We start from the raw sequence: 16429 nt of genomic DNA, 5'->3' as shown, positions 1-16429 counted from the left end.
TTTGATGTGCAAACTCATATCTATTCATTTAAAAACTCAACCATGTTACTTGGAAGCTACGTTTACTATGTGTACTTTAAAAGACAAATAGAACCTCATGCTTAAATCACAATTATATATAACAGGCACCTTTGGTTTAAATAACATGAACATATTTGCCTTGACACATCATGACAACTATCAAAACCATAGGAAGTATGTGTGAAAAACCTCTAAGTTCACTGCAGTCTCCTCAAATATTTTTGAGATGCTTTCTTCATCTCTGCTGTGGACCACTGATGCATAAACACACAATATTTTACAGTAATTAAGGCAATGTTCTTGGATTTAACAGGACAAACATGCACACAAAGGAAGGAAATAAAACCGTTTGACACATGCAGATTTTAACCAGATCGTCAGACAGTATGGCATGCAAGTCATTAGAGCTCTTCTAAGAGTATCTTCCAGAACATTGACCTCAGGGGGAGCTCGGGGTATCATGGCAGACTCTTCTGTACTGGAAATAAGCAACCAACACAGACAAACCCTTCTTCCTCTGCTGACCTTTCTCAGCCGGTGCTTAGGGATGCAGGAATTAGTAACAGATGGAGGCTTTCTCAGCTTTTAGCAGCCACTGAGAATAAATAAAAATTAGGAAAGAAGAAATACCTTTGACTTACTTATTAAAAGTATATTTGCCCATGGAAAAATATACTTTTTTAAAAGAGCTGGATGGCTGCAGATATAATACTGAATTGCTAGTCACTCAGTCATGTCTGACTCTTTGTGACCCCATGGACTGTAGCCCACCAGGCTCCTCTGTCCATGGAATTCTCTAGGCAAAATTACTGGAATGGGTTGCCATTCCCTACTTCGGGGGGTTTTCCCGACCCAGGAACGGAACTAGGGTCTCCCGCATCATAGGCAGATTATTTAGGGAGGACAGTAATGAACAACCACTTTTTACTGGGACTAGGTCCCAATGTGTGTTACATTTGGCACAGCCAGTGGGAGGCACTGTGATTCCTTACCAAGTTTGGTGATAGAAGGGACTGAAAGTGAAAAAGAACTCCTGCATTTGCGATTTGGTCCAGCCACCTTCTGCTGGCCTCCCATGTTTCCATCTCATTTTCTTTGCTGTTGTCAAACATCTGGTTTAAGGCCGCCATGAGCTGCTCGGAGAAGGCACAGACAGTGGCCACCAGGCTCTGGCAGAAAACCATGTCTCTTCGGAGCTGAGTCTCGCTATCTGTGATGCAGGGGAACATAAAGATGATTTAGCAAAATGTCATAGTTGAACTAAACCAGTTCATTTAACATCTGCATTCACTGTTATTTCATTCTCTCTCTAAACTCACACCATGGGAAAAATGTGAATTCAAGCTCTATTCATGAGCACATACTTTTCAGTAGGTATGCTTTTTACAAAACATGGAACACCAAAAAATGTTAGAAACATTAAGATCTTTTTCTTACTTGATATTGTGACTTGATTTCCCAATCACCGAATTGTTTTATAAAATCCAAGGAAATAAAATAAGGTGTATTTACTTTTTTTTTTTTTTTAGTGATGGAACATAATATGCATTGTTGTGTGACACTTTCCCTAAAGGGAATTCAAAGCCCAATTTTTCAGTTTGCACTAGCAAATGAAATACAATATTATTAATACTAAATTTAAAAAATTGTCTACTAGGCCTATTCAAATACTAATATAAAACACACATGGGGAAAGAGTACTGATGTCTGACTACTTGTAACAAGAAACAGATCTGAATCTCCTGAAGTCACCTATTCAATTTCACAAGCTATCAATAGGTCCAGTTCAGAAATCCCTATATTTTTTGACATAATTATATATTTACAGTTTTAATATAAATCGACTTTTACTAGCATACTTATTCTGCAATTAACTGGACTTTCGACTGACCTCCTTTGAAGGTATGTTGACCCTATGAACTGCCAGTTCTGGACCTCAGGTTTCTCAAATGGAAAGCAGCTGTGCCTCTGAGAACTCAATCCTAAAGGGTTCACTCCTCTGAGACACAGGGTATATACAAACTACATAGCAACATAAACACCAAACCACACATTCTGTACACTGAAAAATTACTTGTACTAGAAAAACAACACAGGTGAAAAATCAACATATTCCCAAATGTATACTGAACATGTTGAGGGCTTGCACACTTCTGAAATGAAGAAGCATTGTCAATAATTAGTGTATAACATAAATAAACATGCTGCCTTTATTCAGCAGTGAGTTCTCCTTGCTTTATTGATGAAAAGGCATATTTTTTTAAAGTTGTTTAACCAAGGACATGAAACACCTGCTTTTAATGACTACCAAAGCATCAGTCAGTTCAGTTCAGTTCAGTCGCTCAGTTGTGTCCGACTCTTTGTGACCCCATGAATCACAGCACGCCAGGCCTCCCTGTCCATCACCATCTCCCGGAGTTCACTCAATCTCATGTCCATTGAGTCGGTGATGCCATCTAGCCATCTCATCCTCTGTCGTCCCCTTCTCCTCCTGCCCCCAATACCTCCCAGCATCAGAGTCTTTTCCAATGAGTCAACTCTTCGCATGACGTGGCCAAAGTATTGGAGTTTCAGCTTCAACATCATTCCTTCCAAAGAAATGCCAGGGCTGATCGCCTTCAGAATGGACTGGTTGGATCTCCTTGCAGTCCAAGGGACTCTCAACAGTTTTCTCCAACACCACAGTTCAAAAGCATCAATTCTTTGGCGCTCAGCCTTCTTTACAGTCCAACTCTCACATCCATACATGACCACTGGAAAAACCATCGCCTTGACTAGACGGACCTTTGTTGGCAAAGTAATGTCTCTGCTTTTGAATATGCTATCTAGGTTGGTCATAACTATTCTTCCAAGGAGTAAGCGTCTTTGAATTTCATGGCTGCAGTCACCATCTGCAGTGATTTTGGAGCCCCCCAAAATAAAGTCTGACACTGTTTCCACTGTTTCCCCATCTATTTCCCATGAAGTGATGGCATAGGTACAGATAATTGCTGCTTGTTACTCAGTTTCACTGTTAGGAAAAACTAGTCTTGAAAATTTTATTAGAAAGAAGATTAAATATGAAAAATAGTTAATTATATAACAAAAATATTTACTGATTAGGTTGAACTCTATGAACTTGCTGTTTTGGTAGGTCAACATGATTGGACATGTCAATTTCATATGGTTCAATCTGTTCATTTAACAACAACATATGTTAGACATTTCCCTTAAGTATTAAATATCATATGCCCCATTCTAATAGATGGAAAAGAGTGTTTTACATGTTATTATAAAGTGGCTAAACTGGGAAACAGCTTTGCCCAATTTCAACTATGAAAAAAGCAAAACACCTGTTCTGTTGTACATAATTTCTAACAATGTGTAGATATTCAACAAATACTTACTAAATGAAAATAATGAATCAGTAGAGTGACAACTGAATTAAGTGAATTGAAAATGTATGCATTCATTCTCTGGCTTCTTGAAATGACGATTTAGTCTGACTTAACAAAGAAGGCTGGAGAAAGCAATGGCACCCCAATCGAGTGCCTGGAAAATCCCATGGATGGAGGAGCCTGGTGGGCTACAGTCCATGGGGTCGCTAAGAGTCAGACATGACTGAGCAACTTCACTTTCACTGTTCACTTTCATGCATTGGAGGGGACAATTGCAACCTACTCCAGTGTTCTTGCCTGGAGAATCCCGGGGACAGGGGAGCCTGGTGGGCTACCATCTATGGGGTCGCACAGAGTCAGACACAACTGAAGTGAGTTAGCAGCAGCAGCAGCAGCAACAGAGAAGGCAACGGCACCCCACTCTAGTACTCTTGCCTGGAAAATCCCATGGACGGAGGAGCCTGGTAGGCTGCAGTCCATGGGGTCGCTAGGAGGCGGATATGACTGAGTGGCTGCACTTTCAATTTTCACTTTCATGCACTGGAGAAGGAAATGGCAATCCACTCCAGTGTTCTTGCCTGGAGAATCTCAGGGACGGGGGAGCCTGGTGGGCTGCCGTCTATGGGGTTGCACAGAGTTGGAAACTACTGAAGCGACTTAGTAGCAGCAGCAGCAGCAGTCTGACTTAAAAGGGTGATTCCTGGTTCATGGGCCCTTGGCTGTGGGACACCCTTCTTCCCTCTCCACTCAGCAAACATGAAATCGTTCTTAAAAAGTCAACTCATCATGGATGAAACTGGAGCCAATTATACAGAGTGAAGTAAGCCAGAAAGAAAAACACCAATACAGTATACTAACACATGTATATGGAATTTAGAAAGATGGTAATGATAACCCTATATGAGAGACAGCAAAAGAGACACAGATGTAAAGAACAGACTTTTGGACTCTGTGGGAGAGGGTGAGGGTGGGATGATTTGGGAGAATGGCATTGAAACACATATACTATCATGTAAGAAACGAATCGCTAGTCTAGGTTCGATACAGGATACAGGATGCTTGGGGCTGGTGCACTGGGATGACCCAGAGAGATGATATGGGGAGGGTGGTGAGAGGGGGGTTCAGGGTTAGGAACTCATGTACACTTGTGGTGGATCCATGTCAATGTATGGCAAAACCAATAAAGTATTGTAAAGTAAAAAAAAATTAAATTTAAAAAATAAAAATAAAAAACAGATGCAGGAAAAAAAAAGTCAACTCATCAAAATACTGAAATATTACCTCCCCTTGTGAAATGTCCCCTCTCCTTCAGGAAGCTGGTATACTTCTCTCTGCCCCACCTCAGGCTGGGGCTGTCTCCCCCTGCTGGAGGGCTAATGACCTAGCATTGTGAGAGTTTGCTTACATGCTTTGGCTTCCCAGGGGACAATCAGCATCAGTGCCAGGGGGAGTTGGCATACAGTGTGATTTATGCTCAGGGACTTCAAAGGCAGATAATCTGCTTTCAACTACCCATTCCACCATCTTTAAAGTGTATGATTCTAGGTATTAGATTCTTATTTTTAAAATAGGAGCTATTCCTACTTCTTAGATCTGTGATAAAGATAAATGGAATATGTTTGTTCTCTATGTATTTCTGCTTTGAAAATAGGTTCATCTGTACCATTTTTCAGGTGTAGAGAGCAAACATATGAACACCAAGGCAGGAAAGGGGGCTGGAGATTGGGCTTTACATATATACACTATTATGCATAAAATAGATAACTAATGAGAACCTACTGTATAGCACAGGGAACTCCACTCAGTGCTCTGTGGTGGCCTAAATAGGAAGGAAATCTAAAAAGGAAGGAATACATGTATCTGTGTAAGTGATTCACTTTGCCGCACAGTAGAAACTAACACAACCCTGTAAAGCAACCATGTTGTCGTTGTTGTTCGGTTGCCCAGTTGTGCCTGACTCTTTGCAACCCCATGGACTGCAGCACTCCAGTCCTCCCTGTCCCTCACCATCTCCTGGAATTTGCCCAAGTTCATGTCCTTTGCATCGTTATGCCTTCCAGCCATCTCATCCTCTGACACCCTCTTTTCCTTCTGCCCTCAATCTTTCCCAGTATCAGGGAAAGCAACCATACTCCAGTAAAAATTAAAATAAATTTTAAAAGAAAATAAAGCTGAATGGAGGCTCTGTGTTCTTAAAGTAATAGACTTCAAAAAAAAAAAAACAGATGAAATAAAAACATTTAAAGCACTTAGCAAGGTGAAATCGGACGTGATATTACCAAGATTCTTTTTTTCCCCTAGCATCTAACACAGTGATGGGTGCTCAGTCTATTACTGACTAGAGAAGGAATGCCATGATAAAGAAAGAAACCCAATAAGTGAACTGAAAAACATATAGGTCTTTTCCTTTTAATTATGCAGCTGTTCAAAATTCAAGTGTCCATCCTTTACCAAAGCTATTCTCATTCATCATTTTCATCAATAAGAACAATGGGGTCACAAGAGCAGGAATCACAAGAGCTGCTCCCAGCTTCTAGTAAAAGAAGAAAAGCAAAGAATTCTGTTTTGTTCGCGTGTGTGTATGGCAGCTTATTATTTTTTGCCAACTAAGAATTTCCATATAGTGAGAACACACTCAAAACAAATGGATTATTACCTATCCATTTGTTTCATTTCAGTATTTGAGAACCTGCTTAAATTCATCTTCTACCAACATGTTTAAAAACATTAACACTTCATTTACTCTAGGCTGTTTAAAAAGCTCAAGTTTCATCTTAAGCTTGCTGATCTAAAAAGAATGAGAAGGTTTCTAGACACACAGATAATCCGTCATTACTCTGAAGTTGTAGGGAAATGAAAGCAAAATAAACAAAAAGAAGAGATTAGAGAAAGAAAAAGACAGAAATAAAAAGCAATTAAGAATAATGTTCAGCAGATACAGTCTGCCCTTTTAAAGTGAAAAGCATAATTTTGTGGCCAACAACATGGAGTAATTAGTCTGTTTGGTACCATTCAAATGTAATAGGGAAAAAAAGAGTCAGGAAATTAAGTAAACCAAAAAAGAGAATTATGATAGGAAAAGACAAAATTTAAATCAAAACAAGAACACCCACCTGAATATTAATAAATAAAGCAACACATTTCAGAACCACTTCTGGAACTGGCAGATCTAAGTCTCAATTTCAGAACTGCCACCTACTATTTATTAATTCACCCAGTAAGGTATCTTTATGCCTAATCTTCTAGATGCCCCAAAATACGTGGTGACTGACTACATGTACTAGTTATGATTCATCTGCTTGAATGCAGATTTCTTCACCTTTAAAACTGTGGAAACAATAATAATGTTCTCACAGAGTAGTTGTGAGAACACAGTGAAATCCATAAAAATGAGGTACATTAACTCTGCTGTTATTATTAAAGTTAAAAAAATGTGACATGCTTTTGTTATTATTATTACTCAGTCAAAAAGCAAGGCAAAATCCAATCATCAGAAGGAAAAAAAAAAGGCTCTCTTGTTTAAGTTGGCTCATCCATTCATTATAATTTAAATTTTCCAAGTGTGGTAGATTGCAAAGTAGTCACAAATTCTTCCCCTCTCTGCATCCACGCCCTTCCAAACCAATTTCTGATTGTCATTCCTCCCATCAAAAGTACAATCTGTTTCTCCTTGAATCAGAACCATCTACATCCTTGTTATAAACAAAAATTAGACACAGGTTCACAATAAAACTTATTTGTACAAGGAACTTTACCAAAACCTGGTTCCTTTCTCCTTTTAAATCATATTTTGTATAAATATACGTTTATATATGCTTTCATGCATTTTACTTGTAATTGAAAATGAGCATGTTTTATGTCTTTATCATAAAGTACTATAGAAGTATTTTTTAATCTCTGCAAAGCTTTAGAGAAGGTAGGGATCATATTTCCATCTATTTTGTAAACAGGTGAAGTCACTGCCTTCATATCATAAGACATTTAAGGTGGTGGGCTGTAATAATTTCAAACAGTAAAAATAATGCAAACTCTTACCTGAATATTCAAGAAGAGCCAGGAGTATCCTACACTTTACCTCTGCAGAGAAAGAAAATATACCAGTCAGTTGTTCAGTCTTTTTCTGCAAATAACATCATATTGTAGTTGTGTAGTAAAAAATAAGCACAAACTCATTATATTAGATAATAAAAATCCCATTCATTTGACAAGCCATTTTTGCTTATCTACCTACATAAATTCTATCCATTGCTCAAGACCCTAAAATCATTTTCAGATCTGAATCATATGCGCCTTGAAATATCAGTCAAATCTTGTTATCTTTGTAGGTCATCATTAGTTTGCATGACGTTCTGTAAATGCCTATAGCTATTATGGTCTTGACCAGTAAATGTCAAATAGCATTTTTTTTAAATTTCTGAACTTTCAAAGATTATATATACAATATTTGGGGCTTCCCTGGTGACTCAATGGTAAAGAATCTGCCTGCAATGCAGGTTCAATCCCTGGGTTGGGAAGATCTCCAGAGAAGGGAATGACAATCCACTCTAATATTCTTGCATGGAGAATTCCATGGACAGAAGAGCACAGAATGCTACAGTCCATAGGATCACAAAGAGTTGGACATGACTGAGCGACCAACACTCCCACTTCCATACAGTATATAAAGAATATATATAATACAGTACAGGTGAGCACTGAAGAATTGATGCTTTTGAACTGTGGTGTTGGAGAAGACTCTTGAGAGTCCCTTGGACTGCCAAGAGATCAAACCTGTCAGTCTGAAAGGAAATCAGTCCTGAATACTCATTGGAAGGACTGTTGCTGAAGCTGAAGCTCCAATACTTTGACCACCTGATGTGAAGAACTGACTCACTGGAAAAGACCCTGATGCTGGGAAAGATTGAAGGCAGTAGGAGGAGGGGACGACAGAGGATGAGATGGTTGGATGGCATCACCGACTTGATGGACATGAGTTTGAGCAAGCTCTGGGAGTTGGTGATGGACAGGGAAGCCTGGCATGCTGCAGTCCATGGGCTTGCAAAGAGTTGGACATGACTGAGCAACTGATCACTGATATAAATATGCATTAATAAATATTATATTATAAATTATGGCTCAGTAGTAAAGAATCTGCCTGCTAATGCAGGAGACATAGGAGACATAGGTTCAATCCTTGTCTTGGGAAGATCCCCTGCAGGAGGAAATGGCAACCCAGTCCAGTATCCTGAAAAATTCCATGGACAGAGGAGCCTGGTGTGCTACAGTCCATAGGGTTGCAAAAAGTCAAACATAACTGAACAACTAAGCACATTACATACTGTGTATTATATATTAGAAATAAATGTATTTATTGTTCCTCTCCTATCTTTAGGTCAAAATACTGCCCTAAAGGACTGAAAAATACTAAATATTTCCAAATATTCTTCTTCTCACCCCATCCCCACACGGGACCAACCACAGATGTCAAATAAATGATGTGCGCTAACGTCACATTCGTTGCTGTGTACCCAATCAGCCATGCACTCATTTGCTTCCAACTGGTAGATAGTTTGCTTGCAGTAGGAAAATATTAAACATAAGGAGTTCCTTTATGTGCCCAAGATTATGGAAAATAAAAAAGGTTAGGTGGCATCCTATTCTAAATAAATTCACAGAATAATTAGAGCAACAAAATTAACAGATAAGAAATGTAGGAAATACCAGAGAGGACCTTAAGTTTTACAAGTGAGACACAAGGACAAATGGATTTCAGAGGCAGAAAAGTACACTGGACTGAGTCAGGAGACCCATCTATTATACACTAACTTTACCATCTTTAGTAAAGTGTTAATCTACTTTGGGTCTCATCTTGCTCATTCATAAGATAACATCTATGTTACTTAGTTTATAGTACTGTGCATAAAAAACACATGGTTCTGTGCTTAGTTGCTCAGTTGTGTCCAACTCTTTGAGACCCCAGGGACTATAGCCCAGCAGGCTCCTCTATCCATGGGTATTCTCCAGGCAAGAATACTGGAATGGGTTGCCATGCCCTCCTCCAGGGGATCCTTCCAACCCAGGGATGGGACCCAGGTCTGCCGCACTGCAGGTGGATTCTTTACCATCTGAGCCACAAGGGAAGTGAAACACATGGGAATATATATCAAAGCCTTGGAAAATTATTTAAAGTACTCTGTACTGATGAAGCACTTTTATTATTGTGACTTGAATCTGAATAAAGTTGGTGTAGAATTTTGTTGAGAGTCTCAAAATTTTAAACGTTCAAAGTTAATTGTCAGGGAGAAGTACATATCCTAAGAGTGGGAAAAGTGCTAGCAAGGCAATAGAGTTGAAAAAAAAAAGGCAAACATTCAACAATCTAGCAAAGAAAAAATTTTTATTACATCATTGCTGCTGCTGCTAAGTCGCTTCAGTCGTGTCCAACTCTACGCGACCCCATAGAAGGCAGCCCGCCAGGCTCCCCAGTCCCTGGGATTCTCCAGGCAAGAACACTGGAGTGGGTTGCCATTTCCTTCTCCAATTTAAGTGAAAAGTGAAAGTGAAGTCGCTCAGTCATGTCCGACTCTTAGCGACCCCATGGACTGCAGCCCACCAGGCTCCTCCGTCCGTGGGATTTTCCAGGCAAGAGTACTGGAGTGGGGTGCCACTCCCTTCTCCATTACATCACTAAGAGATTGCAATTGGGATCCAACTGGAAAACCCCAGTGAAAAATGGCTTCCAAATCAGATTGATGAGTTTACATTGATCTAACAGAAAATCACTCTAAGGCTCTGAGGCAGGGGACTGAACATGATATTTTAGGAGAATGAATCTGGTAAGGACTTATATGGACCAGAAAAGATGAATTAAATCACATGAATTAAAAGGGGAATTAGCCAGAAAATGTCTCATTAACTGAAATATGAAGAAAAATGGAAAAACTGAAGTGAATTTTGAGTTAAAAAGAAGCTGTTTAGGATATTAGGACAAAGGCAGAGAAAAAATGAAAAAAGTACTGCTGGAAAAATGAGAGCTTTCAAAGAGTATAATTTTGGTAGGTAGGCAGCAAAGAGATTATACGTCACTACTAGACATTTGAATTTAAGCTGACAGTGGATGTAACCTGGATGGGTATTTTTCCCCACACCACCAAGCAATTCTCCAACCCCAGCTGGGTGCCCTACAATTCAATTTAATTCTGACACCATCTACCTGGATATAGTGACAGATATCATGGGATAAGGTCTCACCCGCCACGGGACTGTACCCCACCCCCACTTCAGACACCATTCACAAGTCCAGGCTGTCGTCTGTGCTTCTTCTGATCAACTGGCTACAGACTAGAGGTTCCAGTGATTCCTTCCTTGGGTTCAATTAATTAGCTAGAACACCTCACAGAAGTCAGAGAAACATTTTCTGACTAAATTAGCAGTCTATTATTAAAGGACATAATTCAGGAACAGGCAGACGTAAGAGATGCACAGGCAAGGCATGGACGGGTGAGAGCACAGAGTTCCAGACACCAACACAAGTTCGGACAAGTGCTCAGCCTCTCAGTCATGACTGACTCTGCGACCCCATGAACTGTAGCCCGCCCGGCAGCTCTGTCCATGGAGCTTCCCCAGGCAAGAAACCTGGACTGGGTTGCCATTTCCTTCTCCAGGGGCTATTTCGGATCCAGGAATCAAACCCAAGTCGCCTACATCTCGTCTCCTGCATTGGCAGGAGGATTCTTTACCACTGAGCCACCTGAAAAGCCGAAGTTCACCAACCCAGAAACTCTCCAACCCTCTCCTTCTGGGTTTTTCTGGCAGCTTTATCACAGAAGCATGGTCAATGAAATAATTGGCCATTGGCCACTGCACTCAATCTCCAACCCCTCTCCCCTCCCTGGAGTTCAGGGATGGATGGGGCTGAAAATTTCAACCTTCTACTCATAAGGCTGGCTCCCCTGGCAACCAGCCACCATTTTTAGGTGACTTCCCAAAGTCACCTCATTAACAGAACAAAAGACAGCTTTGCCCTCTCAGCACAGGAAATTCCAAAGCTTTTATATCTCTCTGTGCCAGGAAACAGGATGAAGATCAAAGATGTATATACATTTTTATTCTAAAACAATACCACAGTGGGCTAACCACACAAATTACCTTCAGTTAGCTGATAATATGATTCCATAACTTAGCTGAGGGATAGGAGACAGACATAATCTTAGTGACACCACCCTATGACTCTGTCCCCATCTAGTCTGCTATTTGCTCTCCTCTGCCCTCAGTTTACAGGCTATGAGTGAATGGTATGCATATTAATGGCACTGGAACAGTCCTTCCTACAAAAAGACCACAGACTTACATTCTGGTGTCATATCTGGTATATATTTGCTAGGATAGTCCTCAATCAGAGATGAAGGCATGATGGTGTTCAGACATGCTACCCTCAAATATGGCACTTTGGAATACTGAGTTATTCATATTTTAAGTTGAAGGACTCTGAGGAACAGTGGGGACAGGAAGGACTCCCTGAACGCCACTTTTCCCCCTGAAGCAGATCATAAGACGCTCAGGAGAGCTATACCCAGAGGAAAGAGATATCGTTATCTCCAAAGAGGGAGGGATGCCAAAAAAGCAGGTCTTGCCACCAGTTTTACAGCCCTTAGCATGTACCCTTTGGTCCTGTAACAATTTCCTAGGACTTTCTGAAAGTGAAAGTCGCTCAGTCGTGTCCGACTCTTTGCGACTCCATGGATTATACAGTCCATGGAATTCTCCAGGCCAGAATACTGGAGTGGGTAGCCTTTCCCTTCTCCAGGGGATCTTCCCAACCCAGGAATTGAACCCAGGGCTCCCGCATCGCAGGCGGATTCTGTACCAGCTGAGCCACCAGGGAAGCCTTCAAACCTAGTATGAAAACATGCAGGTTTAATCTTTTCTTCTGGTCTTCATTTCCTTATAAAGGCTCTCGTGTCCATGTGAAACTTATATTAAATGAAGTTACATGCTTTTCTCCTGTTCATTTGGTTTTTGTCAGTCTAATTTACAGGGCTCCAGGCAGAGAATCTAGGAGGGTAAATGGAAAAAGACTTTTTTTCCTCCTCTACAGGAACATCAGCTACACATAACCAGAACATTCTGGCAAGGTAGCACTAAGTTAATTTCCAGCCCAGACCTGACCTTCCATTAAATCATTCTTTACAGGACAATTTGGGAAATGGAATGAAAATGTTTAATCAATGGTGAACCGGTGAGGTTAGTTCTGAGTCCATCCACAGAACAAGCAGCTGATTACAAGGACCCCAGTGCAGCTGCTTCCACCCCATAGAACAGGACTGGACACTACACAGACCACCAGGAAATGGCAGCTTGCCCTCTCCCTTGATGGTCCACTGAGCTGAACTACTGATTACCTGTTTTTAAAGACTCACTTAATGTGACAATCACAGCTCTTACCCCCCAAAGTAATTGATACTGCATTTACTCTAAAAGCAAATATAATGTATACAGGAAAACGCAAAGCTGATGAGAACAGCTGCATTTAGATTCACAAATGATAGCTTTTAGGAGTGTTGTGATACTGGTATCTAGTCAGTGGAAATCTACTTTTTACTCAGCAAAGTACGGACTTCCCAGGTGGCTCAGTGGTAAAGAATCTGCCTGCCAATGCAGGTGATGTAGTTTGATTCCTGGGCTGCAAAGATTCCCTGGGGGAGGAAAATGGCAACCCACTCCAGTATTCTTGCCCAGAGAATCCCATAGACAGAGGAGCCTGGTGGGCTACAGTCCATGGGATCACAAAGAGCTGGACACAACGACTGAGTACACAACAGTGAAGTATATACTTAAATTCCTTGAAGCTTTTCAACATATATTTGTCATTTTGGCTATTCATTATTTGGGGTCGGGTGTTTAATTCAGACTTCTGATTGAATGTGATGTTATAATGTATATGTAGCTATAAAATAAAACTATAGCCAAGAAATCCAGCTGTGAAGGATAAAAGATTTCATCATATGATAGAATAGCTATGATTTATTTGGAGTTTTCCATATGTGTAAAAATTTTTTATCGATTGATCTCTAAAGAATATCTAAGCTGTTATACTTGAGTGTATTTCTAGGCAGAAAACTTGGTAATCATAGAACATTTACACCATTCATATCATTTAGTAAATGAAGAAACTGAGGCACACAGGCTTAGACCCTATAGGGTTTAAGAACTTTCTTGTGTCAGCAAAGTGTGTAACTCTCTCTGTGTGCCTGCATGCTGAGTCACTTCAGTCGTGTCCGACTCTGTGACGCTATGGACTATAACCTGCCAGGCTCCTCTGTCCACAGGATTCTCCAGGCAAGAATACTGGAGTGAGTTGCCAGGTCCTTCTCCAGGGATCTTCCTGACCCAGGGATTGAACCCACATCTCCTGCATTACAGGTGGATTCTTTACACTAGGGAAGCCCCCTTAATTTTAGGATAAATTTAGAATAATTTATCCTAAAAAAATAGTAGTGAGGGACTTCCCTGGTGGTCCAGTGGTTAGGACTCCATGCTTCCAATACAGGGGCCGGAGTTCAATCCCTGGTCAGGGAACTAAGATCCCACATGGTGCAAAGTGGCCAAAAGAGTAAAAAATATTTAAAATGGCAGTGGTGGGTTAAAAAAGTAGGTTATGATATACTGTTACTTCAGCTGATTACTATTTACCACATTCAAATGACATATGAATGACTGAGGAATATAAATTTACATACAAGCATAATATGTATTATCCAGGTTTCTCCACCTTAGCCCTAAGGATATTTTAGACCAAATAATTCTTTGATGTGAGAGACTATCTGGCGCCTTGTAAGATGTTTAGCAGCATCCCTAGCCTCTACCTACTAGATGCCAGGGGCACCCATGAACGTGACAATGGGAAAATGTCTCTGGACACTGCCAAGCACTGGTCTAATACTGAGAAGAAAACCACTGAATTGGAGATTCCAAAAATTAGACAAATTCCTCATTTCATCTTTTTCACCATCATCACTTTGAAAACTCTCAGAATATTTTCCTTAACAACTCTGACCCTAAATAATATGCAACCAAACTCACTGGCACTGTCTGGAAATTTTTTATATCTCTTTTAGAGGTGGTACCAGTTATGGGATGCTGAGTAGACCATCTCATGCTAGTATTAAAAATAACAAGCAACTTAGACAAACATCTCTGAAAGACAAACTGAAAAACTAATGATTCAACCTTATTTTGATTCTCACGGACTCACAATTGATTGTTTAGACTTTCTATGAAATGTAAAGCATTTTGTGAATCCTTTAGAAATTTTTCTGATAGAGTTTCATACTCCCTCATTGTCTCCTCGTCTTCATAAGAATGAGCCTTTGCTTTATTTCCTATGAATATTCTTTGAGATACAGTCCACATTGTTTAGATCCTTGGAATACAGGTTTTGTCATCTTATTCCTTCTCTCCGCCTCTGCTTTCTCTCACCCTTTTCAGTCCTTTTATTTTCCTCATAATATGAAACACTCCAAAGAGTAATCAGGGCATGTCTGAATTTGAGGGTTTAATGGATTTTTAAATGAGTGTTGCTCATGTCATGGGATTTTTTTTTTTTGCTTTTTATCCTGACCTTCAACAAATTTTCTGATGTTCTGAGCAAGATTCCGGACGCTGCTGGGAAGATTCCAAGGATCTTGCTTGATGTGAAGTCTTAACCTTTTCAGACAACTCAGCTTTGGTTCCATTTCCTGCTGAAACTCTAAATAAACACAGAAAAGCTCTCTTAAGTCTCAACCATTTACCGGTTCACAAGCCCATAAACAACAGAATCCTCTTCCTTTCATTCCTGTGGTCTTAGGCTATTATCATGGTAGCAATTTATGTAGCTTTATTACGGGAGAAAATCTGTTAAATCTAAAACAAAGTCAGATCCTTATTATCTTCTCACAAAGGTTTAAACAAAGGAAGAAATTTAGATGAAAATCTCTATGTCAACATCCTAAACCAGATGTCAGAAAGTGGCAGCTCTAGACCTTGTTCTGTTGGCCAACTCCCCCACCCCCCACGCCATTCCCAAATCTCCTTCCATCAGCACTGGGCTATAACCAAGTAAGCATTGAGCCTGATTTCAGCAAAAGCAACTCAGTTTCTTGAATTAACACATCCAGTCTGCCCTCTATAGGCTTTAAACATTTTAAATTTCCAAATAACTCTAAAAAAGGTCCTATATTGGCTTATTATGTATATTCAATGACTATCAGACAGTAGTATTAAATGAACGATAGAACTAGCACCTAGACTTTTTTTTTCTCATGCTAAGCTTTTGCCTCATGATTGTATTGTCCCCCACTTTTGTTTCCTAACTGCCCCGAACAGGTACATTGTAAACCTCACCTTGTAATCCTCGACCTGGTGTCAGGTACTTAGTTTGCTCAAAGGCCCTCACAACAGCTTGGCCTCTCAGGAGATTGGTTATGGAATCCACCTATCACAACAGCAGAGATTTGGGGGAGTTACATAACTTCTCATAACACATAACAGATATTTCCAACAGTAAATATCATAACATTTTTTCTGAAACCAATGATTATTTTGGGAATCCTATGCTGCCTACAAAATCTATCTTTGAATAAAATATTGGGATAAACTCACCTGATAACATTTTAAATGGCATCTCTTACTTTCCTACCATATATCCATGGGCTATATACATGTGCTCAGTCGCACCCAACTCTGTGCGACACCACGGACTGTGGCCACCAGGCTCCTCTGTCCATGGGATTCTCCAGGCAAGAATACTGGAGTGGGTTGCTGTGCCCTCCTCCAGGGGATCTTCGCGACCCAGGGATTGCCTCTCCTTTATTGGCAGGCAGATACTTTACCACTGTGCCATGTGGGACACCCACCACATAGTCACACAAAATATAAATTTACTTTATAAAAGAAGTAAGAGGTCCAGAATGATTTTTAAAAAAAGAAAAAACACCTAAAAGATTTCATAATCCTTTACAAAGTGGTCAAATTTTCTACATTATGGATTTTGGTTGTGGGTATACATTTTT

At 40.1% G+C, this 16429-nt stretch overlaps 1 protein-coding gene across 1 annotated transcript in view; it reads right to left on the bottom strand.

The window, feature by feature from the left end:
- PREX2 (phosphatidylinositol-3,4,5-trisphosphate dependent Rac exchange factor 2) overlaps positions 1-16429 on the bottom strand; it is a 296906-nt gene that overhangs the window by 89389 nt on the left and 191088 nt on the right. The window contains exons 29-32 of the mRNA XM_052651670.1: positions 15762-15852; positions 14998-15126; positions 7434-7475; positions 1014-1231 (exon numbers count right to left, since the gene is read on the bottom strand). Of these exons, the coding sequence (XP_052507630.1) occupies positions 1014-1231; positions 7434-7475; positions 14998-15126; positions 15762-15852 (480 nt within the window). The remainder of the gene's footprint in view (positions 1-1013; positions 1232-7433; positions 7476-14997; positions 15127-15761; positions 15853-16429) is intronic.

Source organism: Budorcas taxicolor, chromosome 14 (genome assembly GCF_023091745.1).
Source record: "Budorcas taxicolor isolate Tak-1 chromosome 14, Takin1.1, whole genome shotgun sequence".
In the NCBI taxonomy this organism is placed as follows: domain Eukaryota; kingdom Metazoa; phylum Chordata; class Mammalia; order Artiodactyla; family Bovidae; genus Budorcas; species Budorcas taxicolor.
This window is presented reverse-complemented; position numbering and strand designations above follow the sequence as displayed.